Below are 12,519 nucleotides of genomic sequence, written 5' to 3'. Positions count from 1 at the left end.
GATATATTGTTGATTCACTAAGGTAGATTGGATATACTCCTTCGCAGAATGGTCCGTGGCCGCTTGCCCTTTGGCTATGTGGCACACAAACGACAACAACTTTATTTTATGATGATGCCGAGGAGATTCATCAGGCACATAGTTAACAGCAAATTTATGTGACGCATAGCATTGTGGCATAGCCACATTTAAAAAAAATGCACCCGTCATAATGCGCCCCCGCTGTATCACGTCCATTTTACAGTCACAAGTCCATCCCTGCCCATTCCACCACCATTCGTGGATCACGGCTACCGAGTGCAAGGAAGACGTCGAACAAGAACAAGAATAATAATAATAATACGTAGAAGACAAAGAGGAAGAAAAGCCATATGCCATGTCTTGGAGTCTCCGAGACTCCCTTATCTTCTACGTCGTAAGTTAACCACCATTTTAATAGTATTAGGTTTTCCAGAGTCTGCAGCCCGGGAACACTTAGCAGTCGTAGCTATGCAAGTTGCTGGCAAAGCTGAGCCATGCTGGCTTCGTTGTATACAGGGTCTGTGCAGATAAGCCCCAGTGGCATTTGCACACGTATACATAGCCAGTGGTCCCGATACGGAACTACATCTCAGAGCTGCCGGCTAACTGACCTCTATGCATCGTTTTAAGGTACTGACATGGATGGCCCTGTCCATGGAAGCCGCAGCCGCCATTACCTGTGGGGCAGTCACGGACATTTCAAGTATGTTGAAGGAGCGTTTTTTTTTTCTACATCCCGTGTTAGCGCCGCGAAGCAACTGTGGCTATGAACGGCGTACAGATGCGGACAGATGGAGAAAGGACAGCAGGAAGGAGTGGGAGACAGGGTGGGGTTAGTGTGCGTCCTGGGCCGATCGACTTCAGGGGGAACTGTGGCGACATTCGTCTGGAAAGTCTTCGGAAAACCCAGGGAAAAACTTCAGACAGCACAGCCGGTGGTAGGATTCGAACCCACCACCTCCCGGTCTTCAGCACGACCTTGGCTACAACCAACGAACGGGACGTGAAGGGATAAACCGAACATATTCTTTTACCGTGTGATATGAACATACTATACCTTGTCACGCGAATTGTTTGCTTTGGGAAGCTCGCATTTGGTCAGAAAATTAGTTAGGCTCTCTCTCACAGATGCTTCTGGCGTGTCGTGACGTCAGATCTTCCGAGCACTCTTATTGGCTGCCGAGACTGGTCTGCTACAGTGGGTGAGCAAGACGACCGGTCGATCGCTCTGCTTCAGACGCTGGAGAAGCAGCGCCAAATATACTCTATAGCGCAAGAAAGAAAGAGATATACAGGGTTAGTCTAGCAAACGTTACACATTTCGATCGCATCGTAAAAATAGAAGACGTGGTTTATCCAACCTCAAACTTCGCAGACTGGTAGCCATTTATCTGAAGTTTTGTTGGAATTTTTTGTGAACGTTATGGTCCTCTAGAGGAAAAATTAAAAATGAAGCAAAATTTAACTCTATGCATTTTCTATGGCCTATCTCACTCACAAGCCGCCATTTTCTCCTGTGTGCGCTTCATTTTCATTGCACCACACACAGATGGCACCAGTATACAGAACAAGATTGGAACAAGAGGATTGGTGCGTAACATCAGAATCTGCATGTAACATCGTTGTAGGAAGCGCCGCCTGTGTGAAGTGATATGAACGTGAAGCAGACACAAGAAAAAATGGCGGTGTTTGTGTGGAATAGGTCATTGAAAATGCATGGGGCGAGATTTTGCTTGATTTTTAATTTTCTTTCTACATGACACTTACAAAAAATTTGAATGAAACTTCAGACAAGTGGCTATCAGTCTACAAAGTTTTGGATGGGCCAAACCCAGTCTTTTATTTTTATAGTACGATCGAAATGTGTAACGTTTGCTAGAATAACCCTGTAGATAAAAGAAGGCGCGCGCCACACTATTGGGCGGATGATGTGACGTCACAGGCTGACCGCCGAGGGAAAGAGCTTTTCTGACCTGCGGCACTGAAAGCTCTCTTGCGCGCACCAGGATTTGCGTGCTGCAGTCTTAGCTTGTCTGCGAAAGTATGCTCTCATGGCTTGTAATATATAGCTTATAAAAAATATGTCCCCCTTACATATTTTTGAAATATCGGAAAATTTATCTATTCGATAGCTCGATCCCTCAGTACTCTAGCGGTACAATTTTCGTCCCCGTTGGATTCGTCGTTTTTTAGGATATTAAAATCAAAGTATACGGGCAACACTGTGTCGAGGTCGCCACCAACCGCGCATTGCTCGTCTACTGTACGACGGAAGGCTACATTGCATGCATCAACACTGGGTCTAAAACGAAAGAAGTTGGCTACGTGTCGGCTACGTAGTCATCAGGACCAGCAAGTCAGTCAGGGAACATATATCACTGTTGCTTGACGAATAGGGCATTATTTGCCACAAGACGCCCTAACCCCGAGCATAATAATAACTAATTGAAACACTAAGCGTTCCCTGTCACATTTCTGATTTGATGCGCTGGGTTTACGTGTTTGCGTTTATGTGTTACGTGTTTACGGTTTACGTAGGTTTACCTGTGGTGCTGCTTTAGGATTTGCATTATCTGCACTCTTATTACTTTCAGATCATTGCGTCTTTTTACTTCTAGGGCGTCCCTACGTTTGGATCACTTACGGGAAACACGCCGTTGTCCGATCTGTAAGCCTTTGCGTGGGCATCTTTGCCTACATTGGATATATTCGGGTAAGGATATTCAAGTATATACCATTCCGGACTAAAAAAAAAGCAATATATTTTATATCGTGTTCCTATAAACAAAGCTCGCTGAAAGACACAGTACGTAAAATATAAATGCCGTCAGTGCCATTATGTGGCTCCACGAATATTGGAAAGAACAAACGCAGGACTTCATTGTTTCGGATTCTCCGAGTATTGATGACGTCATCTGAATCTCCGGACCGGGGTGACGGGAATCGACCTTGGAGGGGCAATGTTGCCAGACGGCGGGCAAGTTGCGCACGTTATGAGGTCATGTTTCTAAAAACTATAAATGAATTTTATTACATTTCATTAATTTTGTAAACGAATACCGAATAACTTATCAGACAGTAACTCTCCATTCGCCTTTCTTCCCTCTTTTTGTTGCTTAACGTGTTGTTTTTTGTTGCCTCTCTGCTGTCGGAGGGTACGTGGCTCGTACAGCTGGCATCATAGTTAACTTGAACACCATTCTGACCTGAGGGACCCTGGTGGTGCTTAACAGAAATAACAGCGGAGGGTGTTTTGGTCATACACAGGGTGAATTTAGCAAAGGTTACACGTTTCGACCGCGTTGTAAAAATAGAAGATGACGTCTCTGGCGCTTCAAACTTTGCACACATATAGTCATTTGTCTCAAGTTTTATCGATATTTTTTTCAAACGGTATCATATTGTATAAAAAAAGTTAGAAACCAAGCAAATTCTCACTCCATGTATTTCCTATGGCCTGCACCGGCCGGAAGCTGCCATGTTTTCCTCTCTCTGCTTCATATTCACATCACCACGTATAGGTGGCGCTGCCTCGAAACCCTGCTTCTTGTCCATCTGGTTGTTGGTTGTTTCATAGTTCCATAAGTTCTGGTTTTGCTTCGTCTCCAAGCAGCGCCATCTATGCGTGGTGATATGAACGTGAAGCAGACAGAGGAAAAAATGGCGGTTTGCGGGCGGTATAGGCCATAGGAAGTGCATGGGGTGATAATTTGCTCGGTTTCTAACTTTTTTTTTTCCTACAAAATATACCGTTTGAAAGAAATATCGATAAAACTTGAGACATACGACTTCAGTCTGAAAAGTTTGAAACGTCAGGGACGTTATCTTATAGTTTTACGACTCGATCGAAATGTGTAACATTTTCTAAATCCACCTTGTATTTACAGTTACAGGGGGGGGGGGGGGCTCTCGTTATGAACGCGTTGTTCTCCGCTAGGCGCCGCAGGGTGGCTCTCTTCTCACTTCGCAGGCTGGTGCTGTGGTGTTCAAGTTAACTCTGACGCCAGCCGTACGAGAGGGAAAAGCGCGAATGTCATTCGCTTGGCCATGACATTCAGTTTGCCGTGCGGCGGTGTTATTTAGTTGCGACGCCGTTTGCGAATAAAATCACGGTTAACTTTTCAGAGCTTGTTTCTACAATGGCTGCTTTGCACGGTGCTCATCGCTGCACTGACTATCGGCAATTTCCTGTATGGAACCTACTACTACGTCTACGTTACCTACATCCGGGTAAGAGACTGTATTTCAAACGCACAAGCAAGCAGCAGGAAAGACGCAACCTTAGGCCAACCATTTGCGGAAGCCGTGGGGGCGTACGCCTTTACCTGACAAATGCCACATTCTAAAGACGGAGCTTCACCGCATAGCACGCTGTGCGCGAACCATTGCAATGATAGGGTTATCGCTTTTGATGCGAGGAGAGAGAGGGGCGTACGCCTTTTTGTGGCAATTTGGATATATGGTAACTGACACAAAAACGCGTACGCCTCCCTCTCTCCTCGTATCACAAGCGATAACCCAATCATTCGCCAGCAGTGGTTGACGCAGAGCGTGCTATGCAGCGAAGTTCTGATTTTAGAGTGCATAACTGTATAGGTGTCACAAAGGGCGTGCGCCTCCCGTTTTCAACAAATCGAGAGAAATATACAGGGTGTCCCAGAAAACGTGTCATTGAATTATAATAACAAAACTACGCCGCCTAGAATATGCGGTCAACGGCATTTGTTCTTATTAGGTTTTTGGCAACTCCTAATGTGAATGTCATGTACTCCAAGTTTAATTATGTAAATATTTGCGAACTGAACTCGGAAATTTGCCAAGTAAAGGTCACTTTTTTACCCCACCAATATGAAGAGCGTGCCGAATTCACTTAAATTCATGATAATTCACAGTGATATTCACGAGCTATCGCATCGGAAAAAATAGCCGAATATCATGCTTTTCGGAGCACCGGACCATAGCGCGCGATGACTTTTTGAGCGCAATCGCTCTCAGTGCGACGAAAGGAGGTTCCGAAGCCAGCCCACAGAGTGATAGTAGAAAAAGTAACAGTTCCTAAAGTTGGGAGAGGGAAAGCATTATCCTAGCGAAATCGAACGTGATAAGCCGTGCCTGTTTTATCTCTTTCTGCGATGTCGCGGAGGGTTGGGTTTCCAACCTCCTTTCGTCGGACTGACAAAGACTGCGCTGAAAAATTCATCGTGCGCTATTCTGTGCGACCTCCGTACAGCATGATGTTCGGCTATTTTTTCCGATGGGATAGCTCCTGAATATCCCTGTTAATTATCATTAATTTGACTAAATTAGACACGCTCTTCACATTGGTGGGGTAAAAATGTGACCTTTACTAGGCAAATTTCCGACTTAACCTCGCAAAAATGTACATAATTAAACTTACGTTACACGACATTCACATGAAGAGGTGGCAAAAACCCAATAAGAACAAATGCCATTGACCGCATGACTCTAGGTGGTGTAGTTTTTTTTATTACAATTCAATGACACGTTTTCTGGGACACCCTGTATGTCATCTGAGATGGTGGTACGCTCTAAAAACAGGTCTTCGCCGCATAGCACGCTGTGCGCCAACCATTGCCAAGAATGATAGGGTTATCACTTCTGATTCGAGGAGAGAGGGAGGCGTGCGTTCGCCTTTTTGTGTCAATTATCATATGTATTCAAATTAATACAAAAAAGGCCTACCCCCCTCCTCTTCGAATCGGAAGCGATAACCATATCATTCGTGGCAACGGTTAGCGCACGTTGCGCTATGCGGTGAAGTTATGTTTCTAGAGTGCAGGTTGGGATCAGTTTCTGCAGCCCATTGCAGGGGTCACATGACTTACTCACATGCCAGCGTATTGGAGCAACGCCACGTAGATCCAGAAGGCCTGCTTATTGCCTCCTCTCCCTCCTTCGCTACGTGGACATATGAAGTCAGAATTCGTCTGCTACTGCGATTCGCCGTTCTGCAAATTCAAGAACTCGCAAATGATTGCAGCTAACTTGGAGCCTGTAGACCCGAATCTGTACACTCTTAAAAATGAACTTCGCCGCATAGCACGTTTCTAGCCAACCATCATCCCGAATGACAACTTTCTCGCCCTTGATTTGTTGAAAACGAGAGGCGGAGCCTATTCTGTGCCGTGCATAATGAGCACAAAATAGGCTCCGCCTCTCGTTCTCAACAAATCAAGGCCGAGAACGTTGTCATTCGGGATGATGGTTGGCTAGGAACGTGCTATGTGGTGAAGTTCATTTTTAAGAGTGTACAGATTCCCCTTTCTCCCACCTTCTTTTCCTTTTTTTTGGCTATAGTCGTGACGATGCCCACTTGAGTGCGGCCAACAACGGCAAGCTACCTCGACACCCCCCCCCCCCCCCCCCCTCATTTTTAAGAGTGTAGACAAAAAGTGCAACACGCTTTCCAGAAAACCGGTCTTGAGAAAGATATGGGACTGCTTTGCGCTTTATTTTAAAGATTTTCCATGTAGTAGTACGCGGAGACGTTCAATCACTACTCGCAGACGACGGTTGTTCGTCTCCATGGCTACGACCGCTGAAGGCGCGTTCGTGATTGGCTACCGCAGTTGGAAACACTATGCTGATTGGCTGACTCTTAGTTGTTACGTCATGTCGACGAGTAAGCAGGCTTTCTGTATCCAGGGGGTGTTGATTGGAGTCTGTGAAAAGTATGTGCACTGTGTTTATTAATGGCGTATTCCTTCTTCTTCTTTTCTTTTTTTCTTTTCAGAAAATGGGTGTTATAGAGTCGTACAAACGGGCCTCCTTCGAACACTCGGTGAGAACTGAATATTGATAGGTATATACTGTACAAACTTGCAAACGTGCAATTCTGCAGCTGTCGAAACAACCTTATTTTTAAGAGGATGAATGGGGAGCTTCGTCGAACAATCTAGTTCTGAAGCTCAATTTCTCACTTTTTTCGCAGCTCCATCCTAGGTGGTACCTTGCATATGTAATAAGTTCGACAATAGCAGAGGTGAGTATATCCGTTTCATACGATAATAGCGCTTTACATGCGAGCTCGCTGTCCCAAATGTTCTGTGGATGTTTTATGAATGTTTATTTACGATGCATCTTTTGAATTTGGGATGAATTAAAGGGGCGCCCCAAAGTGCAAAGCTTATATGTTCGCGGAATGAAAGATTCTGCTACGTTGACACGAACACGGAAGGAACGGGATCAAACAATTCATCGGTTGTTGCGTGTTGTTCCGCGTGTTATGTAAACATTGCACGGGCTGAAGCGTCACAGTGGCGAGCGCCGGCCACCCTTGGAACTGCTCCCGTGTTCTGGCGTATATAACCACGTGTTTGTTTTGCCCACCAGTGAGAGGGACCCATTGTAGGTCACGTGACAATCACGTATATCACGGGGAGCTGTATATTTATGAGTGAAAGAAGCCGCAATTTGCGTTTTCTCCCCGCGCGGAGCGGTTTCTCATTGGTCTTTTCAGACGATCTTTCCAATCGTCGATCGTTCGAGGAGAGGAACAACCAATCTGAGAGCTCGTCACATTGTTGGGCTTCTTGAGAAGGAAAGGGAGAGGGAAAGCTTGGCACAGGTCACCCCAGTCTATCCCATACGAACTTAAAAGATGGTTCTTTGCATCGATGTGAACTTGCATTGAAATTTTCGCTGCGGGGTAGTAAAAGCGAAGAAAATGGGAGCCGCGAATACCGAAACTCACGCGGCCCTGACGTCACAGCCCTCACGGCCAGGCAGCACACGTGAGAGTCACGTGCTTGCGACTGCCAATGGGAATGGACGCGACTCTGAGCTTTCTGGCGTCTGCGCTTTGCTCGAGATTATGCTCGAGGGCTTGTATCTCGCTAAGTACGGCACGTATAGAAGAATAATTCTTTTTCTAATTCCTCAGTATTCTGGCCCACAGTACAGTGCGTTCATAATGTAATATACCACATCTATGTAAAGTGTCCCAACCCCTTTAAATTGCTGCTGCTGCTTTCTGAACGCTCCTTCTCTGCGAAGAAATATAAATAAATCAATATTGATCAATAAATATACATAAATCAATATAAATCGTTCCACGAACGCTTACATTTGACAATAATTTGTTTTCAGCCTTGTGCTTAATTCCCACGAAATGCGAATTGACGTTTCCGCACTCTTGAAACAGAACTTCACTGCATAACACGCTCTTGTTTAACGATCGTTCCCAATGACATCGTTCCTTCCCTCAATTTGTTGAAAACGGCAGGCGTACGCCCCTTTTGTGGCATTTATACAGTTACGTTGAATCTCACAAATAGATCCGAAGTGGTAACAGTATACATTCTATAAAAGCGGCACATCACCGCGCATGGCACGGTAGGGAGAGGGAAGAGTACGCATTTTTGTGCCAATTATCATATATTCCAAATTAACACAAAGGCGTACGCCCTCCTCTCTCTTGGAATCAGAACCGGTAACCCTATCTTTCTGTGCGATAAACCTCTACCCGAGAAACGTCATCATGACGTTGGTAGACACACCGAAACCAAAACAGATCGGAAGGGGAGAGTAGGACCGAAGGTCGCGTCCCTTTCAGAGACCATCGTAATCCCCTCAAGACCGTGGCTTTCGAGCGCGACCTTGTTCGCCACTAGCTTTGAACGTAGTTCAACTCTACCAAACTCGTGGCGCTGTCGAACATTATGACATCATTTGTTTACAAACAAGTAGAGGTCTATTGCCGGCTCGCAGCGTGCTCTGTGATGAAGTGAAGTTTTTAGAGTGTACACTCTTAAAAATGAACTTCACCGCATAGCACGCTCCTAGCCAACCATCATCTCGAATGATATCGTTATCTGCCCTGATTTGTTGAAAACGGGAGGCGTACGCCGTTTTTGTGACAATTATGAACAGCATACGTGTCACAGAAAAGGCGTACGCCTCCCGTTTTCAACAAATCAGGGCAGATAACGATATCATTCGAGATGATGGTTGGCTAGGAACGTGCTATGCGGTGAAGTTCAGTCTTTAGAGTGTAGTGCGCGGAAAGGGACCCCTATACCCAGACCCATAACTTTTCAAATGTACACAGCACTGCCGAAATACACAGCACTGCTCTGCAAACATTGCTTCGTGTAACAACATCAATAATGATATTTTCTGTATTTTACAGAAGGGCACAAAATGCAAAAAGAAAAAAGCAAACTGGTCCACCTAAGCTAAACGGCTTGTGGAATAGTAACAATAATAATACATTGAGGTCTGTCTGACGACACCGGTCAGTGCAGATGTCGTGCGTCTTCTACTTGTTCTGTCCCTTTTTACCCAGCACTGCATGGGTAAAAATGGGTAAAACACCGGGTACTTTATCGCGTTTAAATGCCCGACGGCGTAACCCTGAAGGTTTACTACTGTTTTAGGGCATCTTGGTGTGGTACATGTTCAAGTATTACATAACATCGACCAAGAAGAAAGTAAAGGAATCTACAGTGAGCAGCGGGGCAAATCAAGATAGCACGACCCAGAAGGACAGCGGCGCAAACCCTGCCACTTCTGAAGAAGAATAAGCGGAACACGAGAAACTCACCGAACACAGCTATAGGAGTTTTTACGATCGCATACATATCGAATAAAGTGAACCGCTGTTGCAGTGAAATAACGGAACGCGCATTGCGTCCCGTAAGATATTATTATTGTATTGTTACAATACCCATCCTTTCGTCTCCTCATCCTCAACAACATCGGCATCATCATTGTTTTTCTATTCCCGGAACTTACCGGCTAAGTTCTGTCGATAAACGTTATACCATACGGTAATGTACCGTACGTATACCGTACGCTAAGGTAGAAATAAAGATAACGTCCCGTCGATGAGGTAACTTGTGCTGGCACTCCGAAACTCCGACGGTGTGCCACTCGAAGTTCTCTCCTTCACGTTTACAATACACCGCTATGCAACAGGGCTGTACCCCGAGGTGTATCCCCTACCACAAGGGAAGATCACCAGTCCCACACTGGTCTCGTCATGATGGCTGGTTTAACATCGATAATTACCTCGAAATGTAGCATTCTCTGCGCATAGAATAGTGATGAAAGAAGGAAATCACTGGAAAGGTTAGCCAGTTGCAGGTCTCGAACCCACATCTTCTGGATTACCGGTCCAGGACTCTACCATTTGAGCTAAGCCCCCAACGACTTCCAAGGGCGCGTCCATCTGAAGGGACAAACCACATCCACTCACTCCCTCATTCTACTTTCACTCTTCGGCCTTCCACCGGCACCCGTCGGCTTCGACGCCCAGTACCGGTCGCGGTATGCCGTGGTCCCTCTCACTTCGCCAGGCCTCCACGTACATCGTGATGGTATTTCCCGGATCTACCAGCGGCACCTGGTCGAGCAACGCGCTCCCTTACCGCATTGCCAAGCCGCTGGTCACTCGCCCCGCCCTGACAACGCGTCAGCTCGACAACGCCTGAACACACTCGTGACTATGACTCACGTCGTCCCCATCGCACACGCCCTGCCTGCCTTCGCCACCCCCCTCGACGCTCCGGTATACTCGTGGTCCACCAGCGACCACCACCAAGTGACCGCTCATTCCTGGGACATGCCTTATTTGTCACCGCGTCTGAGGGTGGGAGTACTGTGGTGGTCACCAGAGTCGCGGCATGGGGTCTCCCTTTCCGTTCCAATTCCATTTCGAGGAATGGAGATTTGCGATAATTCAATTCCTTTCAATTCCTCGGAATGAAAAGGTATGGTCAGTTCCCACTCCTGGAATGGCTTGGCAACCCGATTCGATTCCGTTAATTCCCTCAATAAAAGAAAAGGACCGGCAACCATACTGACAAGTCCAGCAGTGCTAGAGGAAGTTGATATTGCCAAGCATGGAAAAAGCACAAAGACAAGGTTATTTCACTTTTGACCGTGTGCAGGTGCTGTACGTGTAAAGGGTGCGAGGGCAGAAACCAGCACGTTGAAACCAAAAAATGCCACAGAGCATTCCATTCCCATTCCTAGGACAGTTTCCACCATTCCATTCCATTCCAATTTCATTCCTGGCTCTGCTAAATCTGGAATGATTCCGGAATCATTGCAACTCCTGAGTGGCACCTCCGCAACCCTGGCAGCCACCGATGATGAAGACGATGTGCCAATGCTGCCACGCGCTACTGCGCTGGCTCCTGAGTTAGTGGCTAACGGCCATTGCTCTGAGGTGGAATAAGAAGAAGAAGGCACCGTCCTAGCGTGAGGACATGGTCATCGGCCCGCTGGGACATTCCATCATCACCGGTCAGGACACGAGTAGAGGAGCATCATCCCCTCTACACTCTAAAAACAGAACTTCACCGCATAGCACTCTGTGCGCCAACCATGGCCACGAATGACATGGTTATTCTTCTGATTCGAAGATAGAGGGGCGTACGCCTTTTTGCGGCAATTTGGATATCTGAAAATTGCCACAAAAAGGCGCGCTCCCCCCTCTGTCTTCCAATCACCAACCGTAACGCTATCATTCGTTACAATGGTTAGCGCGCAGCGTGCTATGCGGTGAAGTTCATTTCCTCGAAAGTATAAAGTGACCTCATTTCCCCAAAATCCGGGAGACTGGTTGAAATGGGAGAAACCCACACGGAGGCCACAGATCCCCCGGGTAGTGTTACATACTTCGCTACGAAACCGGATACACTTTGGAGTATCGCCAATGTCATCTTGAGGCCGATATCGAATTATTTTCCTGACGACGATTGTGTGCACGCAAGTGGGCGGGGTGGGCGGAATAACAAATGTTTTTCATATAATGGCAACATCGTAATAATAAATCATAATAACCACAATATACCATAATCATAAATCAGATCATAATCATAATCGGGCATATGGTGGCTACGTGTTTTATGTGAGACGCATTTTAGAATTGAGTATTCATAGTGATAACCATGTCGTAACTAGAAATTTAAGCACATACATCTTCAGTACAGTAAGCACATACATCAAGTAAGTCGTGTCTGAGTGATTTTTTAAACAGAAATAAGTTGTTCGTGAGTTTTATGTCTGAAGGAAACTTGTTCAATGCGTGTACGCCATACGATGTAAATGAAACTTTGCCATATATAGTTCTTGTTTTTGGTGTACGCAATATGTTTCGAGTGGGACGAATCCGGATTTTTTCGAATTTTCCGAATTTTCCGAATCTGGATCCAAGGAAGGTTCTGCGAATCCACGAATCTTCCGAATCTCGAATCTTCCGAATCCTTTAAAAAGTGTTTAAAAAGCCAGAAAAGAAATCTTCTACTGAAATGTGTTTTGAAGTAGAATATGATACCTTTGTTTAATGAAAAAGAAATTCAATAATAGTTCAGTCTCAGGAGAAAATATACCCACATAGTTCTTCGTTGTTCATAGTTCATGTTGTTCATCGACTACAAGAAATACATAAATTCTCGAGTCTGAATTATTTTCATAAAACTAAGCAAGAATCAAAAGCAAAACCATGCTACTGTTAAATAAACTTCTACG

General features: G+C 45.7%; 1 protein-coding gene across 1 annotated transcript in view; it reads left to right on the top strand.

Moving 5' to 3' along the window:
• The window catches only part of LOC135370210 (uncharacterized), a 33,455-nt gene extending 23,769 nt beyond the window's left edge, over window positions 1-9,686 (top strand). Inside the window, exons 2-8 of the mRNA XM_064603914.1 lie at window positions 245-415; window positions 652-724; window positions 2,640-2,734; window positions 4,147-4,251; window positions 6,776-6,823; window positions 6,974-7,024; window positions 9,420-9,686. Coding sequence (XP_064459984.1) covers window positions 377-415; window positions 652-724; window positions 2,640-2,734; window positions 4,147-4,251; window positions 6,776-6,823; window positions 6,974-7,024; window positions 9,420-9,566 — 558 coding nt within the window. The 5' untranslated portion in view covers window positions 245-376 and the 3' untranslated portion in view covers window positions 9,567-9,686. The remainder of the gene's footprint in view (window positions 1-244; window positions 416-651; window positions 725-2,639; window positions 2,735-4,146; window positions 4,252-6,775; window positions 6,824-6,973; window positions 7,025-9,419) is intronic.
• Window positions 9,687-12,519: the final 2,833 nt, after the last annotated feature.

This window comes from Ornithodoros turicata, chromosome 10, assembly GCF_037126465.1.
Source record: "Ornithodoros turicata isolate Travis chromosome 10, ASM3712646v1, whole genome shotgun sequence".
NCBI lineage: Eukaryota > Metazoa > Arthropoda > Arachnida > Ixodida > Argasidae > Ornithodoros > Ornithodoros turicata.
Note: the sequence above shows the minus strand (reverse complement) of the source record. Positions and strands in the feature narration are given on the sequence as shown.